We start from the raw sequence: 21028 nt of genomic DNA on the forward strand, positions 1-21028 counted from the left end.
TACTACAGTATAACTCTACTGTTCTACTACTACAGTATAACTCTACTGTTCTACTACTACAGTATAACTCTACTGTTCTACTACTACAGTATAACTCTACTGTTCTAATACTACAGTATAACTCTACTGTTCTACAACTACAGTATAACTCTACTGTTCTAATACTACAGTATAACTCTACTGTTCTAATACTACAGTATAACTCTACTGTTCTACTACTACAGTATAACTCTACTGTTCTAATACTACAGTATAACTCTACTGTTCTAATACTACAGCATAACTCTACTGTTCTACTACTACAGTATAACTCTACTGTTCTAATACTACAGTATAACTCTACTGTTCTACAACTACAGTATAACTCTACTGTTCTAATACTACAGTATAACTCTACTGTTCTAATACTACAGCATAACTCTACTGTTCTACTACTACAGTATAACTCTACTGTTCTACTACTACAGTATAACTCTACTGTTCTAATACTACAGTATAACTCTACTGTTCTAGTACTACAGTATAACTCTACTGTTCTACTACTACAGTATAACTCTACTGTTCTAATACTACAGTATAACTCTACTGTTCTAATACTACAGCATAACTCTACTGTTCTACTACTACAGTATAACTCTACTGTTCTACTACTACAGTATAACTCTACTGTTCTAATACCACAGTATAACTCTACTGTTCTACTACTAGGTGAGGAAACAGCAGAGATGTGAGTCTGTGTGAGGAGACAGCAGAGATGTGAGTCTGTGTGAGGAGACAGCAGAGATGTGAGTCTGTGTGAGGAGACAGCAGAGATGTGAGTCTGTGTGAGGAAACAGCAGAGATGTGAGTCTGTGTGAGGAGACATTAGAGATGTGAGTCTGTGTGAGGAGACAGAGATGTGAGTCTGTGGAAACAGCAGAGATGTGAGTCTGTGAGGAAACAGCAGAGATGTGAGTCTGTGTGAGGAAACAGCAGAGATGTGAAGCGTCAAGCGTCTCTTAATTAGACAGACAGACAGACAGACAGACAGACAGACAGAATAGAGAGGAGAGAATGAGAGAGAGGAGAGAAGTGAGAGAATAAGAGAGAGAGGAGAGAAGCGAGAGAATAGAGAGAGGAGAGAATAAAGAGAAAGAGGAGAGAAGAAAGAGAGAGAAGAAGAGAGAGAGAGAGAGAGAGAGAGAGAGAAAGAGAGAGAGAGAAAGAGAGAGAGAATGAGAGAAGAAAGAGAGAGGAGAGAAGATAAAGAGAGAGGAGAGAAGAGAGGGATACAATAAGCCACCAATTAGATGAGATTAGCCTTAGAGCTTGAAGCTTCATTAACCTTAAATGCAGTCCTCAGTCTTTATCCACTGATGCTATTCCTGACCACTACTGGTGTACATGTATGTTCACTGGTGTGTGTGTGTGTGTACGTACATGTAATTGCAAGTGTGTTTTTTTGCTTGTTTGTGTGCTGGGCATGAATGTATAGAGTGTGTGTGGGCAGGTCTGCGGTGATATAAACCTATAACCAGACATTGACTGAGCCAACTCATTGACATGCATACCAAGCATCAGTATGACTCACAGCCATGCCTCTCTAGTATATGGCCTGGCTGACTTCAAATGGACCACAGCAAATTCCATATACGCTGAGTATACCAAACATCAGGAACATGTTCTTAATATTGAGTTGGACTATTCTTGACACACACAAGAAACTGTTGAGCATGAAAAACATAGCAGCGTTGCAGCTCTTGACACAAACCGGTGTTTCTGGCACCTAATACATTTCCCTGTTCAAAGGCACTTAAATATTATTTCTTGCCCTTCACCCTCTGAATGGGACACGGACACAATACACCTGTCAAATGTGTCATGGCTTCAAACTCCTTCTTTAACCTGTCTCCTCCTCTTCATCTACACTGAACCAAATTTAACAAGTGACATCAATAAGGGATCATAGCTTTCACCTGAATTATTCTAGTCAGTCTATGTCATGGAAAGAGAAGGTGTCCTTAATGCTTTGTATACTCAGTGTAATATTACCCTGGAAGGGGATAGAGACAGCAGATACAATAGAGACAGTAGATATAATATTACCCTGGAAGGAGATAGAGACAGTAGATATAATATTACCCTGGAAGGAGATGTAGACAGTAGATATAATATTACCCTGGAAGGAGATGTAGACAGTAGATATAATATTACCCTGGAAGGAGATGTAGACAGTAGATATAATATTACCCTGGAAGGAGATGTAGACAGTAGTAGTTATAATATTACCCTGGAAGGAGATGTAGACAGTAGTAGTTATAATATTACCCTGGAAGGAGATGTAGACAGTAGATATAATATTACCCTGGAAGGAGATGTAGACAGTAGATATAATATTACCCTGGAAGGAGATGTAGACAGTAGATATAATATTACCCTGGAAGGAGATAGAGACAGTAGATATAATATTACCCTGGAAGGAGATGTAGACAGTAGATATAATATTACCCTGGAAGGAGATGTAGACAGTAGTTATAATATTACCCTGGAAGGAGATGTAGACAGTAGTTATAATATTACCCTGGAAGGAGATGTAGACAGTAGTTATAATATTACCCTGGAAGGAGATGTAGACAGTAGATATAATATTACCCTGGAAGGAGATAGAGACAGTAGATATAATATTACCCTGGAAGGAGATGTAGACAGTAGTTATAATATTACCCTGGAAGGAGATGTAGACAGTAGATATAATATTACCCTGGAAGGAGATGTAGACAGTAGATATAATATTACCCTGGAAGGAGATAGAGACAGCAGATATAATATTACCCTGGAAGGAGATGTAGACAGTAGATATAATATTACCCTGGAAGGAGATAGAGACAGTAGATATAATATTACCCTGGAAGGAGATGTAGACAGTAGATATAATATTACCCTGGAAGGAGATGTAGACAGCAGATATAATATTACCCTGGAAGGAGATGTAGACAGTAGATATAATATTACCCTGGAAGGAGATGTAGACAGTAGATATAATATTACCCTGGAAGGAGATAGAGACAGCAGATATAATATTACCCTGGAAGGAGATAGAGACAGCAGATATAATATTACCCTGGAAGGAGATAGAGACAGTAGATATAATATTACCCTGGAAGGAGATGTAGACAGTAGTTATAATATTACCCTGGAAGGAGATGTAGACAGTAGTTATAATATTACCCTGGAAGGGGATAGAGACAGTAGATATAATATTACCCTGGAAGGAGATGTAGACAGTAGATATAATATTACCCTGGAAGGAGATGTAGACAGTAGTTATAATATTACCCTGGAAGGGGATAGAGACAGTAGATATAATATTACCCTGGAAGGAGCCAGCTGACTTTATTAATAAACATCTACCCTATCAGAGTGGTCTTACAGAAGAACGCACACACACACAAACACACACACACACAAACACACACACATCGTTGACTAAACATGTGTCCTTGCAGTGCACTACAATATAAGTGATCGGGTGTCATTATAATGTCAACATGGCTCAGTCCTCTCTTGATGTGGGAAAAATAGCCACATCTCTACATTTACAGGAGAATACGAGATTACACTGCTATATGTAGAAACACATATTGTATTCAAATAAACTGTGGCAGTGTAATTCAGTATAATCATGAGAGCATGTATCAACATTTTTCTTTTGATATGGAATCTCTTTGTGTGTGTTGACTGGGACAGAAAGCTACTTGTTAATACACAGCACAGAGCTACACAGCACAGAGCTTCACAGCACAGAGCTACACAGAGCTACACAGCACAGAGCTACACAGCACAGAGCTACACAGCACAGAGCTACACAGATCTACACAGAGCTAAATATAACTACACAGAGCTACAGAGAGCTACACAGCACCAACATACACAGAGCTACAAAGAGCTACATAGCACAGAGCTACACAACACAGAGCTACACAGCACAGAGCTACATAGAGCTACTCAGCACAGAGCTACACAGCACATAGCTACACAGAGCTTCACAGCACAGAGCTACACAGCACAGAGCTACACAGAGCTACACATCACAGAGCTACAAAGCATAGAATTACACAGAACTACACAGAGCTACACAGCACAGAGCTACACATCACAGAGCTACACAGAGCTACACAGCACAGAGCTGCACAGCACAGAACTACACAGCACTGAGCTATATAGAGCTACACAGCACAGAGCTACACAGCACATAGCTACACAGAGCCTCACAGCACAGAGCTACACATCACAGAGCTACACAGCACAGAACTACACAGAGCTACACAGCACAGAACTACACAGAGCTATACAGCACAGAGCTACACATCACAGAGCTACACAGAGCTACACAGCACAGAGCTACACAGAGCTACTCAGCGCAGAGCTACACTGCACAGAGCTACACAGCACAGAGATACACAGCACAGAGATACACAGCACAGAGCTACACAGCATAGAGCTACAGCACTAGAGCTACACAGCACAGAGATACACAGCACAGAGCTACACAGAGCTACACAGCACATAGCTACACAGTGCTTAACAGCACACATCTACACTGCACAGAGCTACACAGGACATAGCTACACAGAGCTATACGACACAGCACATAATTACGCAGTGCTACACAGCACAGAGCTACATAGAGCTACACAGCAGAGCTACACAGAGCTACACAGTATAGAGCTACACAGCACATAGCTACACAGTGGTACACAGCACAGAGCTACTCAGCACAGATCTACACAGCACAGAGCTACTCAGCACAGATCTACACAGCACAGAGCTACACAGCACAGCAGAGTGCAGTGTATTGTATGCCAGCAGAATACAGCATACAATCTTAATAGATGACAACAGGAAAGATTCATCCAGGATGCTCAGTGGAAGATGAGATTAGATTAGAAACCAAAACACTGTTATTGATATTATCTCTTCCTCTCTCTCTCTCTCTATCCCAAATTCAGAATCATATTCAAGCTGCTTTATTGGCATGAAAAATATTGCGTCAATAATGCCAAAGCAAGAATGTAAACAATATACTTTGTAACAGTCAATAGAATGAATATAATAAATCTGTCTCTCTTTCTCTCTCTCTCTTTCTCTCTTTCTCTCTCTCTCTTTCGCCCTCTCTCTCTCAATTATTGGCATGACGTAACAATGTACATGCCAAAGCTTACCTTGGACATTTAAAATATTAACATAATTAATTATAATAATCAAGATTGTCAATGGGACAACAGTAACAACAATAACAAATGGTCAAAATAACCACACATTGAACAATAACAATAAGCATAGAGGACATGTGCAGGTTGGTTGGTCTGTCAGACACTGTCCCTCATCTTACAGCAGGCAGCAATGTAGTGCACTGCCAACCCACAGCTCTCTGCGTCCTCCCCCAACAGGACGGGTAGTATATTCTCATCACAGAGGTCTTTAAAACCTTGAATAAGGGTTTCAAATTTTTGGGAAATGACCCTAATTGTTTTATATTTTTGACATTTTGTCAGGAAATGCAGCTCCGTCTCAGGTTCTGCTGTGGTGCAGTGGTTGCACAGCCTTTCCTCTACAGGGAGCCAGGTTTTTCTGTGTCTACCCTTCTCAATAGCAAGGCTGTGCTCACTGAGCCTGTACTTTGTCAAGGTTTTTCTAAGGTTTTGATCAGTAACCATGGTCAAATAGTTTGCCACGGTGTACTGTAGATTTAGGGCCAGATAGCACTGCATTTTGCTTTGTGTTTGTGTTTGTGTTTCCCAATAAGTAATGTAGTTTTGTTTTGACTGTGTTGTAATTTGGTTTATTCTGATTGATTGGATGTTCTGGTCCTGAGGCTTCAGTGTGTTAGTAGAACAGGTTAGTAGAACAGGTTAGTAGAACAGGTTAGTAGAACAGGTTTGTGAACTCAGCCCCAGGGCCAGCTGGATGAGGGGACTCATTTCTTTGCTCAGCTCTTGGCATTGCAGGGCTTGGTAATGATATGAGAGGGGGTCACTGTATTTGAGATGTTTCCAAAACTTCATTCATCTTTTTGGCGTTTTTATTATTCGTGGATATTAGCCTAATTCTGCCCTGCATGCATTGTTTGTAGTTTTCCTCTGGACATGTAGGAGAATCTTACAGAACTCTGCATGCAGGGTTTCAATGGGGTGTTTGTCCCATTTGATGAAATCTTGTTTTGCACCTCGCTGCCATAAAGTGCAATTGGTTCAATGACACATTCAATTAATTTTAGCCAAATTTTAATAGGTATTTAAATTTGATTTTTTTTTTAATGGCGTAGAATGCCCTGCATGCTTTCTCTCAGTTCATTCACTGCCTCATTAAGGTGTCCAGTTGAGTTTATTTTTAAACCTAAGTAATTCTAGTGTGTGCAGTACTCTATATATTTTGTACCAAATGAGAACTTTGGTCTAATTCCCTGAGATCTGGATCTTCTCTGGAAAATCATTATTTTAGTATTTTTGGGGTTTACTGCCAGGGCCCAGGTCTGGCAGTACTGCTCTAGCAGGTCCAGGCTCTGCTGTAGGCCATGTGCTGTGGGTGACAGCAGGCATAGGTCATCTGCGAAGAGTAGGCATTTAACCTCTGAATTGTGGAGACTAACACCAGGGGCTGAGGATTTTTCTAGAATAGTGGCCAATTTGTTGACACAACATGGTAGCAGCACAAAACATGGTACAAATATTATTGGGCACAGACAACAGCACAAAGGGCAAGAAGGTAGAGACAACAATACATCACACAAAGCAGCCACAACTGTCAGTAAGAGTGTCCATTATTGAGTGTTATTAAAGAATTGTGTTATTTTCTTGTCAAATTTGATGCTGCACCTATTGCCAGTATACATTGATTCAATAATGTAATATGTTTTACCCCCTACACCACTTTCAATAACTTTGTAGAACAGTCCTGTATGCCAAATAGAATCAAATGCTTTTTGAAAGTCGATAAAGCAAGTGTACATTTTGGTATTATTTTGGTTGACATGTTTAACCATTTTCACTGTAGTGTCCAAAACCTCTTTCAAGATGTCAGGCATTCCCTTGGCAGCAAGAGCCTCTCGGTGGATGCTGCAGTGTATCCAAGTGGCGTTGAGAGCAACCGCTTGCACCCGCGTTACCACTCCACTATGTCTTCCTGTCATGGCTTTTGCGCCACCAGTACAGATACCAACATGAGCAGCAGCTACGTTTGGCTACATACGGAACGTTAGTGGAATTCCCATGAAAGAGGAACGGTTAATGTGATTGGATGTTCATTATTTGACTAGCCTGCCTGGATTTGACATTGTGTTGTTTTTTCACTGAACACTAGATGGTTTCATTTTATTTTTGGCAGTGAAACGAGGCTACTCAGGCGAGAAAAAAACCTCACCCAAATGTATAGCCCCGTTGGAAAATATAAATGGACTGTTTTAAAATGTGAGAAAAAAAAGTTAAACACATTTTTATTTGGCGTACCCCCGAAGTTATTGCCTGCTTCACTGGATCAATCTGAAACTTTGCACACACACTGCTGCCATCTAGTGGCCAAAATCGAAATTGTACCTAAACTGCAATATGATATTATGGCCTTTCTCTTGCAATTCAAAGATGATGGAACAAAACAAAAAATAGAAAAAGCAAGTTTTTATGTTTGTATTATCTTCTACCAGATCTAATGTGTAATATTCTCATACATTAATTTCACATTTCAACAAACTTCAAAGTGTTTCCTTTTAAATGGTATCAAGAATATGCATATCCTTGCTTCAGGTCCTGAGCTACAGGCAGTTAGATTTGGGTACGTCATTTTAGGTGAAAATTGAAAAAAGGGGTCCAATCCTTAAGAGGTTTAAGAGGTTGGAGCTCTTCACTGTCTGCATTAACAAGGACAACACTCAGGTCTTTCCATCATTGTATGATCGTTATCCCTTTCATGCCCTGCCTCCAGTCCACTTACCGATATCTGAACAAGAGAGCCTAATCGAAATTGCAACAAGCGGTTCAGTGAAAATTGAATTTAATCAGAAGGCTGTGCTCAGAGTATTCTGCCTTGGCAAATCGTGCTGTTAAGACACTGATGCCCTTTGCAACCACGTACCTATGTGAGAGTGGATTCTCGGCCATCACTAGCATGAAATCTAAGTACGGGCACAGACTGTGCGAGGAAAATTATTTAAGACTGAGACTATCCAATACAACCCAACATTGCAGAGTTATGTGCACCCTTTCAAGCACACCCTTCTCATTAACCTGTGGTGAGTTATTCACAATTTTCAATGAACAAATAAGGTTTTATATGTAAGACAGTTAAATAAAGAGAAAAATAATGTATTATTATTTGTGCCCTGGTCCTATGAGAGCTCATTCTTATGTTAAATAAATGTATCGTATAGTGTGTGTGTGGCAGGCTTACAATGATGGCAAAAAACAACATTTGAGAGTGTGCTGACCCTGGTGCTAGAGGGGGTACGCAACTGAAGGTTAAATGTTTGAAGGGGTACGGGACTATAAAAAGTTTGGGAACCACTGCAGTGGTCTCTCCCTCCCTCTGTATTTCCCTGCCCCTCTCCGTATTTCCCTGCCCCTCTCCGTATTTCCCTGCCCCTCTCCGTATTTCCCTGCCCCTCTCCGTATTTCCCTGCCCCTCTCCGTATGTGTGTGTATCTCTCCCTCCCTCTGTATTTCCCTGCCCCTCTCCGTATTTCCCTGCCCCTCTCTGTATTTCCCTGCCCCTCTCCGTATTTCCCTGCCCCTCTCCGTATGTGTGTGTATCTCTCCCTCTCTCTCTCTGAACATGTCTCTCTGTATATTTATTTCTGTGCATTCCTCTTTCCTTCTCTTTCCTTTTCTCCTAACAGTGGGTATATCCCGAATGGCTCCCTATTCACTATTTAGTGCACTATTTTTGAGCAGAACCCTATGAGCACAACATAGGGAATAGGGTGCCATTTGTTACACAAACACTGAGCGATTGATGCTGACTGCTGAAGGCATGTTGTCCTGAAGATGCACAGGGCCTTATCTCGCTCTGGCTCAGGGACTTTCAAGGCTAAGCTACAGTATAAGGCCTACTGTGTCCCTGGCTCTCTCTACTCCACTCTCCAGTCCACACATAGAGCCCCAGTCCTAATGCTGCCTGGTGACAGAGCGCTCCAGTAGCAACACTCTAGATTCTACAACACTCTATAGCTACATTCCAGTAGATTCCGGAACACTCTACAATACTCCCTCTCTCACCTGTTGTGTAATAGAGGACATGTGAAGATCGAGAGGGCGAGAAATACAATAACAGCAAGAGGAGGTAGATGAACCAGTGCTGCAAAATCATCAGAAACCATCTGTTTATAATAGCAAGGTCAGAGATGAATTTCTATGTGCTGTGAATGCTTGCTTAGTGTAACTATCTTGCAGTACAAATACAGATACTGTATTCTCGACAGCATATTAAAAAAGGCAGGTAAGAACCATTCATGATAAAATGTCTTTATTGTAACACGTCCCTGGTACGATCAGACATAGTTTACACCTGCTCACTATATGGCTCACAGCCAAACATGCTGGACTTTTCACACCAGTTTTAGATGACCATCCGGGATAGCTTCAGCGTATCTAACGGTGTTGAATGCTGAGCCTCATAGTTAACCAGAGAGGTATAGACCTGTAGCATGGACACTGCCTTCTGATATTCCCTCAATGTGCTTCGACACGTCCCAGCTAGTGGCTTTGGAGTTTTACACTACGATGTCGATGTGCACAGTCACTCACTGATGAGACTTTACACTACGATGTGGATGTGACTTTACACTACGATGCCGATGTGCACAGTCACTCACTGATGAGACTTTACACTAAGATGTCGATGTGACTTTACACTACGATGTCGATGTGCACAGTCACTCACTGATGAGACTTTACACTACGATGTGGATGTGACTTTACACTACGATGTCGATGTGCACAGTCACTCACTGATGAGACTTTACACTACGATGTCGATGTGTAAAGTCACTCACTGATGCAACAAAACCCACACTCATACCACCGCCTCAATCACTCCAGACTCAGTTTGGATTGGTCGGAAAAACATTCCAGGCACTGTGACAACACACTCTGGAAGATTCCACCGCCATGCATTCCGAAACAGCGACCCAAAAATAGACGGCTCTAGATTGGAAGAGGCGGCACACAAAGATTTTAACGTGTGTGTGTGTGTGTGTGTGAGAGAGCCTCCGACATCTAAGCCATTTAAAACATTTATGACTTGACTCACTCACTTTACATAAGGTCATGACGCATTGAATTTAATTGATAATAGACTCACGTCACTTTAAATAGCAAGGTCATGATGCATTGACTTGATTCATACTTAATAGACTCACCACACTTTAAATAACAAGGTCATGATGCATTGACTTGATTCATACTTAATAGACTCACGTCACTTTAAATAACAAGGTCATGATGCATTGACTTGATTCATACTTAATTGAGAGAAAATGTTTTACATATTACAGACATAAGTCAACACCATTCAACAAGCTCTCACAGTCTCATTGAAAAATTAGACGTTCAGCCACGTTCTCAAAACGTCAACTTTTGAAGTTAAGGGTTAAGTTCAGTCACTCATTCTGAATGGTTAAGGTTAAGGGTTAAGGTTTGGGATAGGGTTAAAACATTAAGTTTAGTCACTCATTCTGAACGGTTATGGTAAGGGTTAAGGTTTGGGATAGGGTTAAAACAAGAAATAATAAAACAGTGTTCACGACTGGGATCAAACTCCCACCCTTCTGATCCTGAGTTAATTGATTTCCCAAGCCCACTTGACTGTAATAGCCACCCCAGTCCACAACACCATAGCAAAACCCAAGCCCACTTGACTGTAATAGCCACCCCAGTCCACAACACCATAGCAAAACCCAAGCCCACTTGACTGTAATAGCCACCCCAGTCCACAACACCATAGCAAAACCCAAGCCTACTTGACTGTAATAGCCACCCCAGTCCACAACACCATAGCAAAACCCAAGCCTACTTGATTGTAATAGTGCTCACTGTTGCCCTTAGTGGCCGGTTTTGAAGGCATTTCAAAACGTCCTCAGGACATGGATAGACGTCCAAATTCGACGTCAATCTTTAACAACCTGGCTGCACCATCGCCCTATCTCACCACGGAGGGGACACAAATGGTGCAAAACCCCTTTGGCTAAAAACAAAGACTACATTGACTACTTTCTCTGATTCTATGGCAAAGATCAGAGACTCAGTGTATTCTATTTTAATGGCAAATATCAGATCAGATACTTGGTTCTCTGTTTCAATGGTAAAGATAAAAGATATACTTTTCTCTGTTTTGATCACAAAGATCATACTTAGTTTTCTCTGTTTCAATGGCAAAGATCAAAGACTTAGCTTTCTCTGTTTTTATGACAAAGATCAGAGACCTAGTTTTCTCTGTTTCAATGACAAAGATCAGAGACTTAATTTTCTCTGTTTTGATGAAAACCAGTGTTCCCTGTTTGCGGTCCACCTGACCTGGCTGTCACTCAACAACAACTATGTTTATTAATGTCTTGTGTCTGACTGATACTAGGTTGCTACAGTATACTCAGGTCTAATTAATGGATTAGAGGCAGAGACACACAGAGGTTCTGTAATCTGCTTTGACAGAGCCACTTACCTACCGTTGCTATTCCAGATCCGTTCTGTCACTGACTCTGGCCTGCCTTTTCACTGCGAGAGAGAGAGTGAGAAAGATAGAGAGGGAGAGGGTAGAGAGAGAGGCCTGCCTTTTCACTGCGAGAGAGAGAGTAAGAAAGATAGAGAGGGAGAGGGTAGAGAGAGAGGCCTGCCTTTTCACTGCGAGAGAGAGAGTGAGAAAGATAGAGAGGGTAGAGAGAGAGGCCTGCCTTTCACTGCGAGAGAGAGAGTGAGAAAGATAGAGAGGGAGAGGGAGAGGGTAGAGAGAGAGGCCTGCCTTTTCACTGCGAGAGAGAGAGAGAGAGAAAGATAGAGAGGGAGAGGGTAGAGAGAGAGGCCTGCCTTTTCACTGCAAGAGAGAGAGTGAGAAAGATAGAGAGGGAGAGGGTAGAGAGAGAGGCCTGCCTTTTCACTGCGAGAGAGAGAGTGAGAAAGATAGAGAGGGAGAGGGTAGAGAGAGAGACCAGCCTTTCACAATGAGAGAGTGAGAACGATAGATAGAGGCCAGCCTTACTACGAGAGAGAGAGAGAGGGTAGAGAGGGAGGCCAGCCTTTCACAACAAGATCCCACTGAGAACCCACTGAAGAAAAAGAGAGAGAGATTGAGGTGGAGAGAGAGAGAGAGAGAGAGAGAGAGAGAGAGAGAGAGAGAGAGAGAGAGAGAGACAAACAGACAGACAGACAGACAGACAGACAGACAGACAGACAGACAGACAGACAGACAGACAGACAGACAGACAGACAGACAGACAGACAGACAGAGACAGAGCAGAGAGAGGTGGAAAGTCTTGGAAGTATACAGTTACTTTTATAGGCTTGTGGAGTCTTCAGTAAACAAATTAAAAGAGTTTACTAGTGAAATATTTGTATGTTCTTTTAACAATTTTAGGTTACAATAATATAAATGAGCGCGTACACAACTCTCCTGAAGCATGTCACCATACTTTACCAGGTTAGTTAATAAATAATTCATAAGGGACGTACAATGCAACTGTAGCAGACGATAAATAGCACATTTGAATTGACAGATTACATTTTCCTTTCGCCTGCTGTATAACAAAAGGCATAAGCTGACGCACACCCAAAAATGTTTTGTAGAGGTGCTGACTAACGGAGAGTAGAAATAAAAGCAAAAATAAAGAAAGTCTCATACTAATTATGTTCCCACAACATGTAATAAGTATAGTGCCAGTGTTTCCTTCAGGGTGTACCTACTGAACGACAAACATGTTTCCTTCAGGGTGTACGGTGGACCACCTGAACGACAAACATGTTTCCTTCAGGGTGTACGGTTTACCTACTGAACGACAAACATGTTTCCTTCAGGGTGTACGGTTTACCTCCTGAACGACAAACATGTTTCCTTCAGGGTGTACGGTTTACCTCCTGAACGACAAACATGTTTCCTTCAGGGTGTACGGTGGACCTACTGAACGACAAACATGTTTCCTTCAGGGTGTACGGTGGACCTACTGAACGACAAACATGTTTCCTTCAGGGTGTACGGTGGACCTACTGAACAACAAACATGTTTCCTTCAGGGTGTACGGTGGACCTACTGAACGACAAACATGTTTCCTTCAGGGTGTACGGTGGACCTACTGAACGACAAACATGTTTCCTTCAGGGTGTACGGTGGACCTACTGAACGACAAACATGTTTCCTTCAGGGTGTACGGTGGACCTACTGAACGACAAACATGTTTCCTTCAGGGTGTACGGTGGACCTACTGAACGACAAACATGTTTCCTTCAGGGTGTACGGTGTACCTACTGAACGACAAACATGTTTCCTTCAGGGTGTACGGTGGACCTACTGAATGACAAACATGTTTTCTCCATTGGCGTTTGGTCTATGTTTGACTTGTGACATCGATACTGAAGCTGACAATGACATTGGCTCCGGAGTGGCACAGTGGTCTAAGACATTGCATCTCAGTGCTAGAGGTATCACTACAGACCCTGGTTCGATCCTGGGCTCTATCCCAACTGGCAGTGATTTGGAATCCCATAGGGATGTGCACAATTGGCCCAGCGTCGTCCGGGTTTGGCAGGGGTAGGCCGAAATTGTAAAATAAGAATTTGTTCTTTACTGACTTGCCTGGTTACATGGTTTATTTTTTTACTGACGACTCATTGCTCCTGTCAACACTGTACTATCATACTCTAGCGATATCCAAGAAAACATTTATCATCCGTCAGGCATTCAGAATGTCTTCTTCACACCTTCACTCAAATTAAAATCACTCCGTCTACCAAACCGCAAAGAAAGTTTCTTGAACAAGAGTTTCACTTTATCAGGGAGAATATTCTGTAATTTACTAGTCATATTACTAGTTGATCCATCGATTCCTACTGGTACAAGTTGAGCCTTTTCAGATAATTTATTTTCCTTGGAATTTGGAGATGATTCTAAGCTTTATTTTACCTACTGAGGCACTGAAAATTAAAATTGTAATGTTGTTGTTGATATGCAGACTTGCCCTGAGGGTATGCCTTAAAATGACCCCTACCACTTAACCCCTCTTAACCCCTCTTAACCTTTAACCATTCTTAACCCCTCTGAACATTTAACCCCTCTTAACCTTTAACCATTCACACACTGTCTCCTGTTACTGTGGTTATAGTTGCTGTGGTTACAATTACTGTTCAGTCCAACTACAGTCAACCCCTGATATACAACTGTTATAACTGTAATGAGAATGTGCACCAACCAGTGATTTCGCACTTATAAGAGGTGTACTTATCAGGAATCGACTGTATTACAACATTCCCCCAAAAATATCCACAATATCCATGTCCTATCCAAAGTCCTGTCCTGTACTGTTGTTTAGCTGCTAGAGTTTTCAGAGAATGTCGTTCTTTGGTTGGCTATGGCGTAATCCTTTCTCCTTCTCATGGGTATACACATTACAGTCAATGAGAGCTATCATCAAATATGAAAGAGCTTAAAACTGGAATACTGAACTGAATAGAAGAGCTTGGGATAGATAGCTGAATAAAAACACACTCCAATGAGAAAAAGGGATTGTCCTTCATAAATGTAAATCACAGTTTCAGAAGAGGGCTAAGAGCCAAACGCTGTGGGCATTCGATAACAATCGTATCCCTGTAAAATGTTCTTGTTTGAAGAAAGTAAAAACAGAAAGGCGGTGTAAAAACCAAGATAAGAGGAGGAGGAAGAAGAGGGAGAAGAGGAGGAGGAGGACGAGGGGGAAGAGGAGGAGGAGTAGAAGGAGAGGTTTTGTGGACATTGTGATGTAACACTTCACATCTCCTCTGGTCTTCCAGGCATGGGCGATTAGAATACTCAACACTCCATCGCACAATCAATAAACACACTTCATCAAGCACCCCTATTCCTTATGTAATGCACTTTTTTTGAGCAGGGCCCACAGAGGGCTTTGGTCAATGTAGTGCACTACATAGAGGATAGGGTGCCATTTCAGACAAACGCTCACCCTGTACTAAAACCCCTAGTTTTTTCTCTTTCTGCAGTCAAATACACAACTTGATCTTTTTGAGTTATCATTCTTTTCTCAACGTTTTCTTTCCTTGTTTGTTGGTTTTGACTCTCGGACAAGACTAGCGTTGTTTTTCTAGAATGCAAAAAACTGGGTTGTCCTGAAGAAGACACACATAAACAACATGAGAGGATGCTATTGGTCCATATAGGCGCTCTTTTCCCTTATAAGGAGTACAATGTGCTTTTTGCGAGACAAGATGGCATCATGTTAGCTAGTTGTCTTCACAAGCAGAGACTTAAAAGCTAAGGTATTATTCCCTTTCCACGAAATTGGGAGGAAAATATGTTAATTCATTTGAATAGTAGAACTGAACGGTCCTTCCCAACAGTTTGGTCACAGACATATCATAATGGATATAAGAACCAGGAGAAAGAGGAATGGAAGTTAAAGACTTTCGTTTGTGTAACACTTTGCTCTTGCTTGTGCCGGGCTGGCCACTCTCTCGCTCGTTCCTCTAGGCTGCTTAGATGTCACATTAATCGGCCGTTTTTTGTTCAGAGGAGTAGGAGGGAGAAGAGAAGAGAAGAGTCTGATCTGCTGGAGTAAGCAGCAGCAGAGGCTAGATTCAGAACAAAATAGTACCGACCAGGGGCCACTTCAATCTAAGCTCTTTTCCAATAGGCCCCTCCAGCCTACTCTCTGAGTTCTACAATTAGTTAAACACAGACCAGGAAGGGCTTGAACTGCTAAATAAGCTATTTTACACACAGCATTGTGCTTCACTGAGGCAGATACTATATACAGGAGGAGGAGACAGTACGTGGAGGGTGGAGGCAGTTGGGTCTCTGGGGCTTGGTGCAGAGGCTTGAGGGGGTGATGGTCAGGTTATAGATGGATCAGGAGAGGGGACAGCAGAGGCGGTAAGGAGAGCAGCTGATGGGTCAGAAAGAAATATGGAGGAGGGGGTTTGAAGCAGGGGGCCCGGGGCCCATGGGGTTGGGATCCAGTGGGCTTGAGGCCGGGTGCCCATGGGGCTGGGGGCCAGGGGGGCTTGAGGCAGGGGGCCGGGCCCATGGGGCTGCCAGGGTGGCGTGAGTCAGGAATCCAAGTGCTGGAGGCTGGGAGAGTGGGGAGGGGGCACATGGTGGTTGGGGCCAAGGGCTGGAGGCTAGGGAGCACTAGGGGGGTCAAAGAGCCGGGGGGGCAGGGGCTGGAGGCTGGGGTCCAGGAGGCAAGAGGACCCAGTGCTGGATCCAGGGAGGCAAGGGGACCCAGAGCTGGATCCAGGGAGGCAAGGGTAGAGGAGGCTGGAGGCTGGGAAGCACGAGGGGGCCCGGGGACCAGGGCTGATGATGGCCTCACTCACGGTAGAAAACGTATTCAGTGTAGCTGGTCCAGATCTTGTCGTCCGTCTGCTCATGAGCGAAGGCGCAGGTCCCCGTGGAGTTACAAGCCACCATGTGAAACCCGGCGTCCGCCAGCTTGTCAAAGGCCTGCTCCAGGAAGGTGAATTTGAGGTAGTAGCGTGACGTGTAGCGCTCTGGGGGTCGGTCCGGGTCCCGGCTCTCGTTCAGCGTCTCCCCAAACACCTCTTTAGCCAGCGACGTCTTGCCACAGACCATAATGCGAGCAACACGTCTGAACTTGGCGTCGGATTGACTGTCACGCCCCAAGGTATAGGAGCCACGATAACCGATGGTGATGAATCCTGAGCGTTTACCGTCTCCGCTGGGGACCAGACTGACACAGGCAGCGGCAGTGCCCAGCGAGGCTAGGTTGCGCCCGGTGTCGATGCCCGGCGAGGAGTCCTCCGGGTCGCTCTGACACCCCTCATCGCCCAGCGAGTTCTGCTTGCTGAGTTTGGGCGCCAGGATCTTTATGAGCTCAGGTAGGTTGAAGAACTCAGCCTCCCGTTGCAGGCGACCCCGCTCTGGGAAGTGGTCTGGGAGCACCAGCTGCTGATCTCTCATGTAGTCCAGAATATACCGGAACAGGAAACCATCCCGGTCCAGGAAGAAACGGCCCTTGGTGTCCCTCGCCAGCCCTTTGGTGGTTTTCCTGCTAAACATCTCCCCCAGGAGAGAGTCTGGTACACTGATGAGGGTTGAGTAGCGTGTGATGTACACCTGGCCGCCCACGTTCAGCTCTACTATCTCAGGGAAGATGACTTCCTCCACTACTGGAATGCCGGGGGTGTTATCTGGCAGAGCCATGGCTGTTGTCCTTCTGTCACAGAGAACTCTGCTCACACTGCAACCCTACTGTACTGTCACCTTGCTAGTGCAGTGGGTAGATGGTTCCACTTTATAGCCTACAACTGTACACTGCAGCTCAGAATAGGTTACTTGCGTTTATATGATTAACAATTTATATATTTTTTATATATATATCGGTTTGTTGTCATTAACAAAAGGGTATTTCTGAAAGCCTATAGGTGATCTGCGTAGCGTCTATCCCGACAGGCCTTTATCTGTTAAAAAGAGCTTAACTACAGCAGCGCACTGTTCCTACCAGCGCAAAGCAATCCTCTAAACTGCAGTTATATCATCCCAAGCCGTTAATTGCAAAATAGAGAGCACGAAGACATATATTCTAACTACAGCGATAATTTATGTCAGCTAAAACATAACTTGCGTAGACAGTGGATAATTAACATTGGTGTCCATGCCCTTTACACGTCAACCAATGGAATATCCTGAATATTGCAGCCGAGGATTGAAACAAAATTGCCTATCAAAATCTATTTCGGGTAAAAATCCGTTCACTTATACATTTCTCAATCACCCGCTCTATAGATGGAGATCAGTCCGGAATGGATAATAGCCCACAGCCGTCCGTGATGGTTTCCTCTTACTTCTTATTGTCTTGACGCAGAAACACACAAGGTGGAACTTCAGTGCAATCCATAGTTGAAGGTGTCGGTTGATGTACCGATCAGGATTAGCCAATAAAGGAAGCAGATTTCCCAGACGAAATGCGAGCTAGAGCCGTGAACAAAAACACCTCTAGTTGTGCCATCGCCGATGGAACGATTCCACGAGGCTGTCTGTCTTTTGTTCGGTCGGTAGGTTTTCTCCTCCCGTAGTAATAGCCACTCTTATACCATCCCGGAGAGCTCTGCTGCTACAAAAAGTACCGTAAATAATCAGCCCCGTTAAACCCCACCTACCTGCCAGAGTCAGCGTTTATATTATGCACAACTAACAGTTTCCCTTACAGCTATAAAAACAGAGGCAGGACTTTGATTGTTTAGATGATTCATCAAAGGGAATTATAGAGATGATTCATAATTTGCTGTCATGAGCCATATTGCAAAGCAATTGAGATATCAATTTGATTTGCAATGTCAATTCCAATTCATTTGTCTTTGTTGTGAACATCAATTGTGAATATAGTAAACAGGAGGGTAAATTACCAACTAGAGTTAGAATTAACATTTTAACGGTCCTTATAATAAAACTCAGGTCCTTATAATAAAGCAGAGGACAACAGCGACACCTAGCGGAATAACTATAAATATAATAATGGCAAATACCCAAGAGTAAATACAAAACATTTAACACTAAAAACGTTACACATAATTTGAATTCCAAATAAAAAAATATATAATTTCAAAATCGCATTGTAATCAAGATCACTTTATCGGTCAATTGCACACAAGATCCAACGGAAATTTGACTTCTGCTTTTAACCCAACCCCTCTGAAAAACACAAATGCACAAAGTTTTGGGGGGGAGTGGCGCAGGGGGCTGCCACACCGGATTCCCAGGGAGCAGTTGTTGTGGGGGGCTTAAGTGCCTTGCTCAAGGGCACAACGGCAGGCAATGGCATCAAGGATTTGATACCAGCAACCATTTGGTTGCCAGGTCACTTCCAGACAGACTTTTCCCGTCAGACCCAGGATTAGAGCAGGCAGCCCTCCTGCCGTCCTGGAGAGATAGCCGTGGCAGGTAGCCTAGCGGTTAGAACAACACAACATTTGAGCCACATCCACGTGCCTTCTGAATAAGATATTTGATTTGCAATGCATCTTAGAATAAACTGAAGGTCAATAAGATGTTGTCTGGTTGATTATTAAGGCACTCTGTTAGAACAGGAATTTTTTATTATTTAAAAAAAAAAAAAAATTCACCTTTATTTTACCAGGCAGGCTAGTTGAGAACAAGTTCTCATTTACAACTGCGACCTGGCCAAGATAAAGCAAAGCAGTGCGACATAGACAAAAACACAGAGTTACACATGGAATAAACAAGCATACAGTCAATAACACAATAGAAACAAATAAAGTCTATATATAGTGTGTGCAAATGGCATGAGGTGGTAAGGCAATAAATAGGCCATAGTAGCAAAGTAATTACAATTTAGCAGATTAACACTGGAGTGACAGATGAGCAGATGATGATGATCAGATGATGGTGTGTAAGTAGTGATACTGGTGTGCAAAAGAGCAGCAAAGTGAATAAAAACAATATGGGGATGAGGTAGGTAGATTGGGTGGACTATTTACAGATGGACTATGTACAGCTGCAGCAATCGGTTAGCTGCTCAGATAGCTGATGTTTAAACTTAGTGAGGGAAATGTAAGTCTCCAGCTTCAGCAATTTTTGCAATTCATTCCAGTTACTGGCAGCAGAGAACTGGAAGGAAAGGCAGCCAAAGTAGCTGTTGGCTTTGGGGATGACCAGTGAGATATACCTGCTGGAGCGCGTGCTACAGGTGGGTGTTGTTATTGTGACCAGTGAGCTGAGATAAGGCGGAGCTTTACCTAGCATGGACTTATAGATGACCTGGAGCCAGTGGGTCTGGCGACGAATATGTAGCGAGGGCCAGCCGACTAGAGCATACAGGTCGCAGTGGTGGGTGGTATAAGGCGCTTGGGTAACAAAATGGATGGCACTGTGATAGACTACATCCAATTTGCTGAGTAGAGTATTGGAAGCTATTTTGTAGATGACATCGCCGAAGTCGAGGATCGGTAGGATAGTCAGTTTTACTAGGGTAAGTTTGGCGGCGTGAGTGAAGGAGGCTTTGTTGCGAAATAGAAAGCCGATTCTAGATTTGATTTTGGATTGGAGATGTTTGATATGAGTCTGGAAGGAGAGTTTACAGTCTAGCCAGACACCTAGGTATTTGTAGTTGTCCACGTATTCTAGGTCAGAACCGTCCAGAGTAGTGATGCTAGTCGGGCGGCGGGTGCGGGCAGTGAACGGTTGAAAAGCATGCATTTGGTTTTGCTAGAATTTAAGAGCAGTTGGAGGCCACAGAAGGAGTGTTGTATGGCATTGAAGCTCGTTTGGAGGTTAGTTAACACAGTGTCCAAAGAAGGGCCAGATGTATACAGAATGGTGTCGTCTGCATAAAAGGGGATCGGGAATCACCCGCAGCAAGAGCGACATCGTTGATATATACAGAGAAAAGAGTCGGTCCAAGAATTGAACCCTGTGGTACCCCCATAGAGACTGCCAGAGGTCCGGACAACAGGCCCTCCGATTTGACACACTGAACTCTGTCTGCGAAGTAGTTGGTGAACCAGGCGAGGCAGTCATTTGAGAAACCAAGGCTATTGAGTCTGCCGATAAGAATACGATGATTGACAGAGTCGAAAGCCTTGGCCAGGGCGATGAAGACGGCTGCACAGTACTGTCTTTTATCGATGGCGGTTATGATATCATTTAGTACCTTGAGCGTGGCTGAGGTGCACCCGTGACCAGCTCGGAAACCGGATTACACAGTGGAGAAGGTACGGTGGGATTTTAAATGGTCAGTGATCTGTTTATTAACTTGACTTTCAAAGACTTTAGAAAGGCAGGGCAGGATGGATATAGGTCTGTGACAGTTTGGGTCTAGAGTGTCACC

The 21028-nt window shown here is 43.3% G+C and overlaps 1 protein-coding gene and 1 long non-coding RNA gene across 7 annotated transcripts in view; both read right to left on the minus strand.

Moving 5' to 3' along the window:
* The window catches only part of LOC115167834 (uncharacterized), a 30463-nt gene extending 12098 nt beyond the window's left edge, over positions 1 to 18365 (minus strand). The window contains exon 1 of one of the 5 annotated variants that reach the window (XR_003870580.1): positions 18027 to 18365. This is a non-coding gene — a long non-coding RNA (uncharacterized LOC115167834). Of the gene's footprint in view, positions 1 to 11685; positions 11817 to 17943 lie in introns of those variants that run through there. The other 4 variants (XR_003870577.1, XR_003870578.1, XR_003870581.1 and 1 more) reach the window with 4 other exon arrangements.
* On the minus strand, positions 12537 to 17948 carry LOC115167826 (BTB/POZ domain-containing protein KCTD12). Of its 2 annotated transcripts, none has more exons than XM_029722499.1 (2): positions 13519 to 17948; positions 12537 to 13389 (listed from the first exon to the last, which is right to left on the minus strand). In XM_029722499.1, the coding sequence occupies exon 1, from the start codon at positions 17383 to 17385 to the stop codon at positions 16531 to 16533; it is 855 nt and encodes a 284-aa protein (XP_029578359.1). In that variant the 5' UTR covers positions 17386 to 17948; the 3' UTR covers positions 12537 to 13389; positions 13519 to 16530. The 2 variants fall into 2 exon arrangements, with proteins under 2 accessions (XP_029578359.1, XP_029578349.1); XM_029722489.1 differs by having other exon boundaries at positions 12537 to 13432.
* Positions 18366 to 21028: the final 2663 nt, after the last annotated feature.

The sequence above is a fragment of the Salmo trutta genome, chromosome 3 (assembly GCF_901001165.1).
Source record: "Salmo trutta chromosome 3, fSalTru1.1, whole genome shotgun sequence".
NCBI classification, from domain to species: domain Eukaryota; kingdom Metazoa; phylum Chordata; class Actinopteri; order Salmoniformes; family Salmonidae; genus Salmo; species Salmo trutta.